This window comes from Galleria mellonella, unplaced genomic scaffold (assembly GCF_026898425.1).
Source record: "Galleria mellonella isolate WM207_F2 unplaced genomic scaffold, CSIRO_AGI_GalMel_v1 utg352, whole genome shotgun sequence".
Lineage (NCBI taxonomy): Eukaryota > Metazoa > Arthropoda > Insecta > Lepidoptera > Pyralidae > Galleria > Galleria mellonella.
In genome coordinates this window covers 1,370,030-1,385,656 of record NW_026442084.1, presented here as the reverse complement: position 1 = coordinate 1,385,656, position 15,627 = coordinate 1,370,030, and the positions used below count along the sequence as shown (strand labels likewise).

The 15,627-nt window shown below is 36.0% G+C and overlaps 1 protein-coding gene across 5 annotated transcripts in view; it reads right to left on the bottom strand.

Annotated features, from left to right (window-relative positions):
- Positions 1 to 15,627, bottom strand: part of LOC113519396 (rho GTPase-activating protein 190) — a 47,520-nt gene that overhangs the window by 21,511 nt on the left and 10,382 nt on the right. For all 5 annotated transcript variants that reach the window (XM_026904485.3, XM_031909590.2, XM_031909592.2 and 2 more), the window contains 15 exons: positions 10,736 to 10,938; positions 9,152 to 9,394; positions 8,629 to 8,729; positions 7,373 to 7,460; positions 6,461 to 6,588; positions 5,910 to 6,075; positions 4,810 to 4,919; positions 4,426 to 4,612; positions 3,610 to 3,725; positions 2,676 to 2,825; positions 2,022 to 2,124; positions 1,229 to 1,385; positions 808 to 914; positions 459 to 553; positions 48 to 203 (listed from right to left, as the gene is read on the bottom strand). In XM_026904485.3, the coding sequence (XP_026760286.1) occupies positions 48 to 203; positions 459 to 553; positions 808 to 914; positions 1,229 to 1,385; positions 2,022 to 2,124; positions 2,676 to 2,825; positions 3,610 to 3,725; positions 4,426 to 4,612; positions 4,810 to 4,919; positions 5,910 to 6,075; positions 6,461 to 6,588; positions 7,373 to 7,460; positions 8,629 to 8,729; positions 9,152 to 9,394; positions 10,736 to 10,938 (2,110 nt within the window). The remainder of the gene's footprint in view (positions 1 to 47; positions 204 to 458; positions 554 to 807; positions 915 to 1,228; positions 1,386 to 2,021; positions 2,125 to 2,675; positions 2,826 to 3,609; positions 3,726 to 4,425; positions 4,613 to 4,809; positions 4,920 to 5,909; positions 6,076 to 6,460; positions 6,589 to 7,372; positions 7,461 to 8,628; positions 8,730 to 9,151; positions 9,395 to 10,735; positions 10,939 to 15,627) is intronic.

Below are 15,627 nucleotides of genomic sequence, written 5' to 3'. Positions count from 1 at the left end.
TGATTGAGGGGAAAATACACATTATAATCGTAGCAAGATTTACTCACCGTATATCGGAATCGAAGCAGACTATGAGGTCTTTGTAGAGGTGTGCATAGCTGGCCTTCTCCCTGTTGGCTCTGATCAGTTCCTGTATGGCGTCCGATGTCAATGCCTCCGTTCCCAGCTCGTTCACCGACGCCTCCATATATGAGCAATGAAGACTGAAGAAGAAAAAGTAATAAAACAATTACAATTTTATTATTATTATTTAAGCCGTCAACTGTCCACTGATGGTATATGTTGGTTGCGGGAGATATGTTCGTATATGTCATGTAAAGTTGACTCTCCTTTGAGAATCTTATTTCTATCTCCATAAAATTCTTTTACTGGTCAGTTTACGCCAAGTTGTTAAAGTTAAAATAAAGAAATAAATGTTAAACAGTACAAAAATGTTTGTAATAAAATGTGATACTCACTTATCAGCGAGATTCTGGCCCTCCTCTTGCAACCGTGTTATTTCTTTCTTATCCATACCCTCATCTTGAACGAACATCACAACTAATGGCAATCCCTGATGAAATAAAAAATATCTACATATATATCTGAATTGTTAGTTCTATCTATTGTTAGTTCGTTTATAATAGTAACCCGCCCCAAATTAACATTTTTTTTTAATAAAATACAATCCATTTTAGTAACTGATACTGTAGCTTACAGACTTATAAAAAGTTTAAAGTGTTTAAGCATTTTTTTATTTTATCCATTACAAACAAAAAAAAACTTGATTAGCTTAAATACATAGTATTATGGATAGGAGATCATTACCTGAAACGGTTGCTTATCTTCCTGTTCAAGACTAGTCAACAAAGTCTTTTCAGTGCATCCCCTGATGTATTCAAACGACTCCTGGTCTTGGTACACGCAGAAATAACCTAAAAAATATAATACGTACATTTATATGGTCCTTCGAGCCGGATACAAAATCTATTCTATCGATCTCAATGATATTTTTATTTATTCTTTTCCATATAAAAATAATATTGGCAAATATAATGAACCATTATGTAAAAACCTTTTTTCAGAACATATTCTATTCGGAAATGTTTTATTCACAACACATTTTAGCGATTTTATAAAGCGAAAAATGTCAAAATTTAGACGTCGAATATTTTTATAAAGATACGAGTATAACAATTTTAAAGCGACATTAAAAATTATACATCTACAATACTCTGACGTCACGTACCATTAGGCGCGAAGTCATCTATAGGCGTGGAATCAGAGAAGTCGTCAGTACGTAGACGTTGTTCCACTCGCCACGCCTGGCCTCCCACCATGACTCGTCGTTCCCCGTCGCAGCCCGCGAGCAGTCGCTTGCCGAACTCTCCCGCTGTTCCTTCCACCTGCACCACACACCATAATAAAACACTTTTTTTATAATATTTAGTAGCTAACAAGGACACATGTCCATGGCATTCCTCATGTGTTTCATGCCATTTCTGACGACTACGGTGTTATACCCTACAATTTTACAGCAAACACAGCTGCTTCGTGGCATAAACAGAGGCAGGCATGCAAACAATTTTATAATTCACTGTAATATGATCATCATCATCATCATCTTTCTACCCTTATCCCAATCATTTGGGGTCGGCGTAATATGATTTTATCCATATTACAAAAAGATTTGGTTTTTAGTTTTACGACCAGCCACGTGCCTGACGTCAATTCGCTTTGGGAATGCATTTGTTGGTGGTTTCCGCCACCTACGGTATGAAGGAAAGGATTGAGGAAAAAAGGAAGGGAACATTGGAAATGTGTAAAGGAAATTGGTGAATGAGAGGAATAAGGAACTTATGTGGGAAAGGAAAGGGGGGAGGAAGGGGGGGGGGGATTCACTGTAATATGATATCATATTGTTTATATAAAATTGCCCGATTTAACCAAAATATATTATATATGGGCAAAATTTATGTCCTCACAGTATAACAAAATAGACACTCTAATAATTAACTATATTAATATTGAATTGTACTTACGCCTAGTATGATAACGTTTATTTGGTTGGAGTCAGTTGTTAGAGCCCAGGGCGCAGCCGGTGGACCCGCGTGACACTGAGATTCACCAGTCGAGGTTAAGGATCTTAAATAAGAAAAAAAAAAGTATTATTAATATCAATTATAAGTAACAGTGAATACCGACGAGGTTGATAGACAGATACTTTTTATTGTTCCATTAAAAAAATTACAGTAAATATACAAAAAAGAATATTAAAAGAAAAGATTACATGTTTTTTTTATACAATTTAGAACAACAACTTGTTTTGGCAAACAAGCAATGGCAACGGCCCACCTGATGGAAAGTGGTAACCGTCGCTTAAAAACATGAGCAGTATTATGGACATAACAGAGTATACTGTTTCGCCCATGATACCCCCCATGCGTTTCCATTCCTGAGGACTCAGGTGTTATTCCTCTGTACTATGTAAATTCAGGCCATATCCCATCCTTCAAACCGAAACAGGGCCATGCAAACACAACTGCTTCACACACACACGAATGGGACAGAGGTACCCAAGCAATCGACTTATATACAAAGTCGCCCTCTGGTACATCTACAGTAATATAACAGTTTGAGTACTGATCCGACTTTAGAATCGCGTATCAAGGTAATACAGCAGTACGAATACTTACCCGACTCTGGTGTTGAGTATGAGAGGTAGGGCAGCGTCCAGACAGCGGGCTCCGGCGGGACAGTGCTCTCGCATCGGACAATGTACGAAGCCAAGATGTTGGAATAACATCAGCTTGCGGTCTTGCTCCATGCGATCAAGCATTTTGTATCTGTTCAAAGGAAAATCAAACGAATAACGCATCGAAACTAGAAACATGTTTATTTACTACTGGACACACCTGATATTATTATTATTATTTGCACAGCTTCATTTATTTCCAAAACTAATCAGAGGGATACTAGATCCATTCTTTCATGTCAGCCGTTAACACCACTGCTAAACATAGGCCTCTCCCTTGATGGATTTCGTCAGTTTGCCATGCTTGGTGATGTTGGTGTGTGATGTTTTATATATATATATAGAATGGGCTACGCTTTTCTTTTCTGTGGGTGTCGTAAGAGGTGACTAAGGAAGTTTAATGGTCTAGAGATAGGCAGTAGCGTCTCTCTTATAACATCACAAAAGTCTAACTGCACCTGTCAACCTGCCTGCCAAGCTACTACTGGCAAAATTTCTTCTTAAGGGGAGTGCTATTTTTTTTACAATATATATACACTTAAATATTATGTTGAATTAATGGTACATAATTTAAAACAAATTTAGGAGTTTCCTGAAACACTATATGAACGTGATACAAGTTATGTAAGTATTTTTTATCCAACATAAAACAAAAAACAAGGTAGCAGCCAACCTAATAAAAAATGATTATCATCACCTGTAGACTACGTAAAGTATTTAATGAAGATAGCAGCTTTTGGCACTCAGTTCTCTCTTCGTACCTCGTGAGGGATATGTACCTAATATAACTTATTATATAAGTATATTTAGATCTACATATAGCTGAATAATAATAAAAAAAAAATGCAATTTCAAAATCAGCATTAAATACATACCTGAAGTCATCCTGAAGTACGTCAGTGATCTCTTTTATGTCTTCCTGCGTGATCGTTCCCGTCGGAGATATACTTTTGAAGTGATAGAATAAATCTGCATGTTCCAACAGCAGTTCCTGCAATGAAATACGCATAGGGAATAACAAATTAAACAAATTTAAGAAAATGTTGTGTACATCTGTAATTGGTGTAAATGCAAGATGAAAGCCCTGTATAACAATTAAAATTAATGTCTGTATTTACACTGTTGATGTACCTTTTAAAAATAAATAAATAACGACCTCGATGGCACAATTTATTCCAAATATGGTTCTCAGTTTGATTAATTTGGGAAATGCACTTTCCTAATTTAGCTCTGACTTGGACCTCTTTTATTTTGATTTCTAATTATACAAGGTATCTCAGTTTGAGAAGAGGGCGATTTGTATAATTGTTTATCAGTCTATTACAAATCAATGATCAGCATATTTCAATCTCATAATAACATCTATCAATATTAGCTAAGTCATATCTTATAATTAATAACTCTAATAAACTGTTTTATTAGACAATATCAGTTCTCATAATCACACTGTTATATGGTGACATCAGACATATACAATTCATCGTTTTGATCCTTCGAGCCGGATACTGCCGTATTGTTTATACGACATACCATGTAATTGAACGTACAAAAGCATATAAATAAATAAATAAATCTTAAATAAATAGAATAAGCTCTGTAAGTAAGATCCTTAAATACTCTTTTGAATACACATAATTTTTTTTTTGTTACATTTGATCATTGTGTACATAGATTTAGTAAGACAAACAAACCTGCAAGTTATGCTTAGCCCGGCGCTGTATCTGCCTCTGGTGTTGATCGTACACGCGCTGCTGTTGTTCTTCTGTGAGCGCCTCGTAGCACTCGCGACCCATCAGCAACACCCGTACCTCGGACAACTGTTTTCCGGGCGTCACGTAACCGGTTTCTTCTAGCAGACGCTTGAATTGCTGACACCATCTATGAATAAAGAATCAATGATATATCTACGGATAACCACCAATACCTTCTAACTGATAATTATAAAATAGTTTATCAACAAATACTTTTAAATATAGATTTTAATCATTGATTACAGTTGTATAAATTTTTTTATATTTTGATAGAACCATAACGAGATTAATTAATTACCTTAAAATACACATATATATACATACTCGTAATTCCTTTGTTCTTCTTGTGCCTCATGTAAATATGTCTTGAAAACAGCGGCTGCCTCATTCGACTCCAGAATTTCATAAGGAATCTTTTGAGATTGTCCCAAAGTCTAAAGATAAAAATATATTTCTTGATTATTATAAAAAAAAAAAAATATGTGCGCTTCAGTTTATTAAAAAGAGTGCTTAAACTGTTACATTTAAAGTACAAGGCTAGTCATACACAAACTTGCCCATTAATAAGTGTTTTTTTTTATGGGTGAAAATGGTATGGTAACCCCGCCTGCACTAACGGGATACGCTGGCGGAGCACCAGTGAAGGGTGATCGATGAGAATGAAAACAGGCCTGTTAGCCCATCATGACGAATTCACAAGGAATTAATCATGATAGTTTCCTTCTCCCTGGAAACTATCATGATCCGCGAGGAAGTCGACCTGGCTGCGTATATTGCTAGCAATGGGATTCTCAGTCTCCATTACTAACAATCCCTTTCCTCCCCATTAATAAGTGTTCAACATAGCAGTTTTGGTACAGACACTTTTTGGACCTACCTTTCGATTCTTAAGATCAACCATATGTGAATATGAATAAAGCCTAGTTTACATTATATTTAATTCTACATAGTTACCGGTTACACTACACGGAAAACCGGCTACACCGCATTAGATGTTTTCTTATTTCAAGCACCACAATGGATAGACTGCCTTCATAGATAATATAAATTGATATCTGACATAATATTTAAGTTATATATCTCGTTCTATGTTCATTTCAAACTTCATCAGTAGTAATCACTTTTATAGTATACATTTTACGTTAACAATATTTCTGGATAAAAAATATAAATTAGAATTTTTTTATACTACTATGATGGTAAACAAGCATATGGCTCGTCTGATGGTAAACGAGGTCACCGTAGCCTATGGACGCCTATAACACCAGGAACGTCACACGAGTGTTACCGACCAATAAGAAACTTTAATACGCCCTTTTTGAAGAACCCCATGCTAGTCCACGACGTCTCGTCGTCGATCATCCATAACAGATGAACAGCGACCGAAAATCTATATTAAATTCGGGTTAACTAGTAGTATATACCTGATATCTGATAGCACGTTCCCCGACCCTCAATGTGGTATCAGTTCCTAGAGGACTGTCCAGTTCTGAGCCAGACTCGGACCCAGAATCTTGAGGCCGGCCCTCGCTGAAGTACACAGAGAAGTCGCGGTGAGCACGTAGCTGTCTCACTACCATCGGCCAGTCACTAAAAAAAAATAAGTAAAATAATTATTATTAATATATTATCTCTCTGCCGATCCCGCAAGAGACTTATCGTGAAAATAGACAAATACAAACTAAATTAAAACAATCTTTCCTATGAAGAAAAAAACATTAAGCAATGAAGAAATAGTATTAATAATCTGGTTAGTATTTAATATTTTTTTCTTTTGTTTTTTAAATGTAGTAATAGAAAATTTTTGTGTTAGCTTTCATTTAAATATTATAAACTTGCATCACAGCTTTATTATCTGTACAGTTTCCAAATATGTAAAAACAAATTACATGAAACAAGGTAAGTTCTATGGCATATTCCTTTTGCCTTACCAAATGAGACAAATAAAAAAAAGAAACATAAAACATAAACATACTTCTCCTGCAACTCTTCAGTCGGTAACTGCATTCTAGACAGCACTTGTGGCAGCTTAGCGAGTTGTTTGCGCAGTTTTTTAGCTGAACGCTCCTCTTTTAGTCTCCTTATGTGTCGACGGAATACCACCTGTATTATATTTATATATACATATTAGCTTTTAACCAACAGCCAGGAAAGGAGGGTAATGTTTTTCTGATGTACAGGACTCTAAAATACCCCCACTAATGAAAAGGTAACCCATTTTTTTCTAATTATCTCAAAAACTCTCTCTCTCTCTCTTTCTCTCTAAATGAAATTAGTAACATATCTAAACACTTAATCAATTAATAAATTTTTGATTTGTACTACTTTAGGACATCAGCTGTTTGTCTTATGGTATAATTATTTGTTTATTTGAATTTTCGTTCGTTCTATTGAGTCGTCCATAGCTGTCTTATATTTGTAATAGTAGTAAATTATTAAATATATTTTAACCCATTGAGATTATGGAAATAAAATGCTCCCTTACTAATGTTATAAACATAAGAGTTTGTTTGTTACTTCATGGCACTTTAATTTACAATTTGCTATTAAATTTGGTATACAGGTACTTTTACTTTTTAATGGGTGATAATGGAACGGCAACCCCACTTGTGCTATTGATGTATGTTGGCGAGGCACCAGTAATATGTGATTAATGAGGATGAAAAAACCCATTACTTGACCCATCATAATGAATTCACATGAAATAAAAAATGTTGGTTTCCAGAAGGGACCGCGAGGAGGTTGATCTAACAAGGTGTATTGGTAGTAAAGGGGAATCTAGACCCCATTACTAACAATCACTTGCACCCGGTATACAGGTATTGTAAGGGAGCACCCCGATCACGTAAACGAAGTTGAGGGTAAAAACTTGTGTAAAACAAATCACCTGTGTGCCATCATTTCCGAACTGCTGTACAAACTTGACCCATTCTGGATAGTGGCATAATCTCTTGCTTGCAGCTGACCACATCTCTCTGTAGGTAGATAAAATTAAACACTTAAAAAATTGATATTTATTTTCCTACTCCACACTGCATAATTATATATCTATTTTCACTTATATGCTAATAAACCTAGTACAGCAGCACTACTTGTCGACATACCACTCTGACCGAACCGACATCATAACCTTCAAGAAAAGAGCACATTCCTTTTAGAGGAATTCCTTGTAGGTGTGCTTTTTTATGTGTGATAATAGAATGATAACCCCACCCGCGCTATCGGTATACACCGGCGGGGCACCAGTGAAGGATGATAAGTAAGGATGAAGCAGGTCAATTAGCCCATCATGACGAATTCAACAAAAATTGTTCACGATGGTTTTCAGGGGGAACCACGTGGAGGTTCACCTAATAGGGCATATTGCTAGCAATGGGGCTGTCACACTTCATTGCTAACAATCCCTTTCTCCCCCTTGTAGGTGTGCAGTAGCCTCTACAATGCCTCTTGTGTTGCGAGTGATCATGAGTGGCAGTAGTCACTTACCATCAGGTTAGCCACATGCTTGTTTAATAATACGGGGGGTAAACGAGCATGCGGCTTACCTATTATAAGTGATCACAACCACCTATAATCGCCCGCAACACTAGAGGCATTGCAGGTGTGCTACCGGCCTTTTACTAATAATATAAAGGGAAATGGGAGACACGCGTGGCAGATATGTACGTATGTAAAAAAGTGGGAAGATTTTATTTTTGTATGTTCGTTTGTTTGTAATGGATAAACTCAAAAACTACTTAAGCGACTTTAAAAATTCTCTCATCTATAGTAATCCTTATTATCAGGAAGTAATATAGGAAATATATAATTTTCTGAGGGTAATCTGTAGAGAGGAAAATTCTGTACATGAAATATATTTCCAAAATAACTATCAGGGGGTGATTAGTAATCCTTACCGATGCCAAAAATGTAATCAGTTAAAATTTTTGTCTGTCTGTATGTTCGTTATAGAAACAAAAACTACTCGACGGATTTTAACGAAACTTGGTACAATTATTCTTCATACTTCTGGACAGATTATAGTATACTTTTCATCACGCTACGATCAATAGGAGCAGAGCAGTGAAGGGAAATGTTAAATATGTCCACCCGTTCGACGCCGGGACGGGCGGCTAGTAAAGAAATAAAATAAAATTATCTCACTTGTGGTCTTGAACATGTATCCTGATGAGTTGTGTGAATGCTTCAGTGACAAAGTCCAGAGTCTCCCTTCTTATCCGCAGTGCCTCCGCATAGTTCGCTACCTACAAAATTATAAAAATATTAAAACATGAAAACCATATTGTAATAATTATTTTGTGAATAAAAAAAATGGCGGCGGAATTTGGACTGACAATAATTGGAACTAGTATTGGTAGCAATATACCCAAATGAAGTCGACCTCCACGCAGTCTCCCCTGTAAACCATTGTGATAAATTCTGATGATGGATTAACACTTTGCTGACCGGTGACGAGTAAACTCATCATTGCACTAGCGTGTAGGTACGTCCTCCTACCACGACGGGCAACACCGTTTGGATTACAAAGCATTCATGGCCAAACAATCACTTTTCTTTTTATTTAGGTTTTTAACACAATTTTAGTTTAATTCCAAAGATTTCAACCACAATAGTTTTTTTTTAAAAAAAAAAAGCTAGTAAGATTACATATAAACGCATTGCCAACCTTGATCCTCGCTTTCGACTTGTCCACCATCTGTGCTAGCAGGAAGAAAGCCTGATCCACATTGACATTGTCGTGGCTCGAGGTCTCCACTATAGGTATCGCGCCCTTGAACTCCTTACGCTGCACCAGCCGTTCTGCCTCGCGGATGCCTTGCTCGCACGCCTCATCGTTCTTGGACGTGACTAGTACCACCGGTTTCTTGAGCTTCAGAATGTTCTGGAGTATTGCTGCTAGAGTTTCGTTCTAAAAAATATATTGAGGCGTTATTTCACTATGTTTTAAGGTATTTTAATAAAACATATTAGAAGAAACAAATATAATGCAATTACATAGTTAATTTTGAACCGATTTTGACATTTACAATCGACTTCTAAAAGGAAACTACCCCTTTTTTCCTGTGTGTGTCGTAAGGGGCGACTAAGGGAACTTAAACAAAACCCGCCGAAGGGGAAACCTATGTTCAGCAGTGGACAGTTAACAGCGATGATGATGATGACGATACCATAATATTAAAAAAGATTTTTTTTATTTTTTATATGTATGTTTGTAATGGATAAACTCAAAAACTACTTAACCGATTTTAAAAATTCTATCATCTATAGAAAACTACATTATTATCAAATAAGACTATATATTGAAAAAAAAATAGAATAACACGATCTCAAAAATTGTCCTACTAAAGAAAATTCAAAATACTATTTTTTTTATACCACTGAGGTGGCAAACAAGCATACGGCCCACCTGATGGTAAGTGGTTACCGTAGCCTATGAACACCTGCAATACCAGAGGTATTACGCATGCGTTGCCGACCCTGAAGAAACCTCTTTACCCCCCTTTTGAAGAAGTACTAAATTGACTTTTCATCTATCTATCTATCCTATAGATAGATAATCTATCCTTGTGTAGCCGGGCGGATCACTAATTTCTCATAAGATTTAGAAAACACTTAAACTTCACCAACCTACTACAATTATCACCATCCTAATTCCTAGTGGCTATATCGTCGTTGTGCAGCGAAAACTCAATAAAATTTTTGGCGAACCCTACTTTTTGCCCATTTGGTTTGAAATACAATAATCTACGCTATTTTAAACAATATAATCATAAAAATTAAATTAATAAAAATTAATATTTTTGAAAGTACAGAATGTCAATAAGTACCTAAGTACCAATTCTACCGGACCTTTCTTCGCGAAAACTAATTAGGTTGATTTTTTTTATTCTAGTTTAAACAAATTAACGGCTGTTAAATGCCATTCATTACACGTAGTTTTATTAAACTGTAAGCTATGTTTTCTTTCTACAAATGTTTTTGATAGCATTAAGAAGCTATATCGATTTTTACATAAAAACAAATATTCAAACGCGATTATTCTCAGAATCAGTTTTTTTTTTGTAGTTGATGAATTTTCGCTGCACAACGACGATATATATTAATTATATATTCTTTATTGCACTTGAACAAAAGATACAGTGGTTAGTTTAACAAATTGTTAGCAAGGGTGGGTTTATCTCTAAAAGAGATCTCTTCCAACCAACCCAATGCAGTTAGAGAGAAAATAATTAAATAGAAGAAAACCAACCTGCTTCTCCCAAGTCCTGCCTGGCACCATACTGACGTCGTATACACATAGGAACCCATCAACCGATAGTTTTCCATCGGGCATCAATCTCTGTTCGTACTCCTTCTCTATTCCTAACTGGTTCTTGCATACATACATTAGCTTTTCAGCGGACTGGATCTTGGTAGCGACGCATCGCTTCACGTATGTTTCTGTTTTGCCCACTGTGAACAAAAAAACGTATTGATTTTAGACTTACGTATTAATTTATAATGTATGTTTACATATACATTACTTCACCAAAAAGAGACTTCGTACAAAAGTCGTTTGCTTGGGTACCTCTGTCCCATTCGTGTTTCAACCGTGAAGCAGTTGTATGACTGTGTTTCGGTTTAAAGGGTGGGATATGGCAGTGAATTTATAGGGTACAGAGGAATAACATCTTAGTCCTCAGGAATGGCAACGCATGGGAGGTTATTATTATTTTTAACGTGTGACAATGTAATGGTAACCCCGCCTGCACTAACGGTATACGCTGGCGGGGCACCAGTGAGGGATGATAGGTGAGGATGAAAAGGCATGTCAGTTAGCCCATCGTGATAAATACACTTGCAATTCCTTTTTTTAATACAAGATTTGATTATTCATTAATTAGAAGGATAGCAAACTGAAGTAGAAATGGGCCGATCCATATTTTTTTATATAACGAAGGTGGTCAAATATGCATACAGCCATCTGATGGTAAACGGTCACTGTAACCTATGGGCATCTGTAACACTAGAGGTGTCACAGGCGCATTGCCGACTCTGACGAAACCTTAATACACTCTTTTTGAAGAACCCCATACATACTGTAGTATCTAAGAAACCTCGGCAGGGAACTCATTCTACAGCCTAAGCGTAAAACTCCTCTGAAAATATTTATTTATTTATTTAACTCGAAGATACGATAACCGATGGGAGTGACTCCGTATAAGCAAACGTTATAGCGTATGATGATTTAATTTGTTTTGCTTGAAGGAATGAAACTGTAATAATTTTTTTTTATACAACTTAGAATGGCAAACAAGCTGACGGCCCACCTGATGGAAAGTGGTAACCGTCGCCTATAGACATGAGCAGTACCATGGACATAACAGAGTATACTGTTTCGCCCATGATAGCCCCCATGCGTTGCCATTCCTGAGGACTCAGGTGTTATTCCTCTGTACCCTGTAAATTCACGCCATATCCCAACCTTCAAACCGAAACACAGCCATGAAAACGCAACTACTTCACGGTTGAAATACGAATGGGTACACAGAGGTACCCAAGCAATCGACTTTTGTACAAAGTCTCCCTCTGGTAAAATAAGACTAAGTAGCTACTGAGAAGCGAACATTTAATCAGAATTGACAAACGTTCGACACCATACTGTCATCAAATTAATACTCGCATCAGATAGTAACCGATCACTATTAATACAATGATTAAATCGCAATGCCTAATGTAGGTAATGAATATTTTAATTTGCATATAGATGAATAAGTAATCTCTTAACAGGAAACAAACACTACTATGGGCGATATTATGGACTGTATATTGATGTTTATGATGTAATCAAACAATGGGTTTAAAAGGAAAATAACTATAATAAAGAAAACTACGAAAGATAGACTACGACAGCAAAGAGCAAAAGAGACAACTGTAAAAACAAAAGTATAAAAATACAATAAAAATAAAATCTTTAAATAATAACTAAGGAGTTCGCGACAACTACTATATAAATCATCATCATCTTTCTACCCTTATCCCAATCATTTAGGGTTAGCGTAATAAGATTTTATCTATATTACAAAAAGATTTGGTTTTTTAGTTTTACGACCGGCCACCTGCCTGACGTCAACCCTCTTTGGGACTCCTATATAAATATTTATTTTTAAACGAAAGAAAGAGAGAGACGTTAAATTATTATTAACATAAATGAACAAAAAATGTGTATTTTATTACATTATTCTTTATTGACCACATTATAAAAAAAAATTGTATCAGCCATTAACTGTCCACTGCTGGACATAGCCTCCCCCATAAGGGAGGGTTTTGCCAGTAGTTGCCACGCAGTTGGCAGGTTTGGAAACCGTAGTTTGGCTTTTGATGATATAATGTTTTAAGAGGGACGCTGCACCATACGTTACCTAAATCGTCTCTTACGACACCCACGGGGAAGGAATAGGTGGCCTAGTCTATGCCGGGACCTACAAGGCCTTACACAAAAAAATTTAACAAAAAAATGCTTGGTAGGTATATAAGGCTAATTTAATACCAGTCAACATTTAGAAAAACAGAAATGTAACTATGTGATGAAAAATAGTAGAAATTATGAATAAACAGTTTTAGACGATAAATAGTCTCAGTTACAGGTAGAGTATTTATAAAAGTCTTTGATACTCAATTCTCTCTGCCTATCCTGCAATGAACATAGCGTGAAGATAAAGAAATATAAAACCTATTTATCTATTTTCAAGCCCTTGCGGATTATCATTACATATACGGAGGACAGAATGCTAGCACCTCTTGGAAACCGTTATAGTTATCTATTTCGCCTAAAAATGCCTCGTTTAGAGATGAAATACGTGTCGCAAAACGTGCGTGAACAAAATGACATACGGAAATTGATGGCTAATACGAAACTAAGAGTTGTGGTAGTAATAGTGGTGGGTAATTTTCGAGTGTTGGCAGTCGCACACATACTAATGGTGGCGAAATTAAACAAAATAATTCTAATCAAATAAACAGTGATATGGACTTCGGCAAGGCAACATCTAGTTCAGTAAAACATCGTAGTTAATTTTAACCTGATGTCACCTTTAGCTATCATTACACACTGATATCCCGCCAACGTACACCAATAGTGTAGGCGAGGTTACCATTGCGTTACCATCACTTAAAAAACACACCTCTTGTAACATTTAATATACTTTCACAGAGAAAAATAGTAACGAGAAATATAATTATTATTATTTATCTCGCGATGAAGTTCAATAATTAATTTACCGAGACAAACCTTGAGTAATTAATTGTTCAATTAATTTTTAATTAGTTTCAGTAATTTCTCTCGACTTTCAGACGTTAAGATAAATAAATCCAACGAAATTAAAGAAAACATATCTGTCTACCTTAACACGAAGTTGTTTACGGAATAAACAAGGAAATTATGATTGTGTTTTACAAAAAAAAACTACTTAAATTGTAGCATATCCAGTTATTTTGATTTTAAAACTAAACAACTGAATCGATTTTGATAAAATTTCTATGGAACTAATGTGTATGTGCATCCTTCCAGATAAAAAAAAGACATTTCTAAATCGGTTATAAACTGACGAAGTTATATAGTAACAATTATAAAAAAAAAAAAACAAATTAAGAAGCACCTTCTTTTTGAAATACGTTGAAAAAAATTCTAAAAGCCTCTATTCTAACGTATGTCTTGCGTCTTCCACTTTCATGACTAGTCTCATACATGTCGGTTCTGGAGACTTTAAACTTGATTCCTTACTAATCGTCTATCAGATAAACATAGGCTGATGAAGTCCATATGGACTTCTATTCTACTATGAACTTAATATAATTATCGTCTATGTGGATACATCTGTCCCACTTGTGTTTTTGCCACAAAACTGCTAGTTTTGTATAAGGGTGACTCATTTGAAGAATAGGATGTGGCTGTGAAATCACTGAGGACGGAAACGTAACACCTCAGGAACGGTAACACATGGTATATATCATAGGTACCCAACGTGGGCAATAACGCGCCTCTCGTGGGCGTTTCAGACTATTAGAGGATGCAGTAGAAGATCCAGAGAAAACTAGATGGCGAGAAATGAGATTATTCATCATCGAGATGGAGCAGAGAGGGCATAAGCAAATTAAAAATTTCGTCCAAAAAAGTCAGATGTTATTAACCATCTAACTTTTTGGACGATATTTTTTAATAATTTTCCTCCATCCTAATTAAATTACTAAGTCTTTTAATAATAAAAGACTTAATAATTTAATAAGGACGGGGGATTCTAGAAAAAAAAAAATTGGCAAAGGTGGGTAAAATAAGGTTGAGAAAGTGTCATATACTGTACGGATATCGTATAACATCAGGAGAGTCGGAGCTTATTTCCCGTTCCAAGTTGTTTAAATACAAACACGTGTAGTAATACATAAAGGCCCCCGTACATGATTCGTATTTGACAGACTAGTTTTGGCATTTAGGTCACATCAGCCTGACCCGTGACTAATCTAGCTAACTGAACTGTTAATAACACAGTTACATAAATAGCGTTGCGTTTAGCTCTAATACATACGCGGTAATATAACAATTGGGGGGAAGGGATAGCTAGTAATGCGGGCTACCAGTGTCATTGCTAGCAATATACCTTATCAGGTTAACCTTCACGTAGTTCCCCCTGGAAACCATCGTGCTGAATTCTAAACGTATTCATTACGATGAGCTAACTGAAATGCTTATTTTTTTTTTATACAACTTAGAATGGCAAACAAGCTGACGGCCCATCTGATGGTAAGTGGTAACCGTCGCCTATAAACATGAGCAGTACCATGGACATAACAGAGTACACTGTTTCGCCCATGATACTCCCATGCGTTGCCATTCCTGAGGACTCAGGTGTTATTCCTCTGTACCCAGTAAATTCACGCCATATCCCACCCTTCAAACCGAAGCACAGCTATGCAAACACAACTGCTTCACGGTTGAAACACGAATAGGACAGAGGTACCCAAGCAATCGACTTTTGTGCAAAGTCTCCCTCTGGTGAGTTGTGAATTATCACATATTATCACTCATTGGTGCCTTAATGGCTGCCATCAAGCCACATAAAATAGAATAGAAAAACACTCCAAATTATTGTTACTATATTTATATCG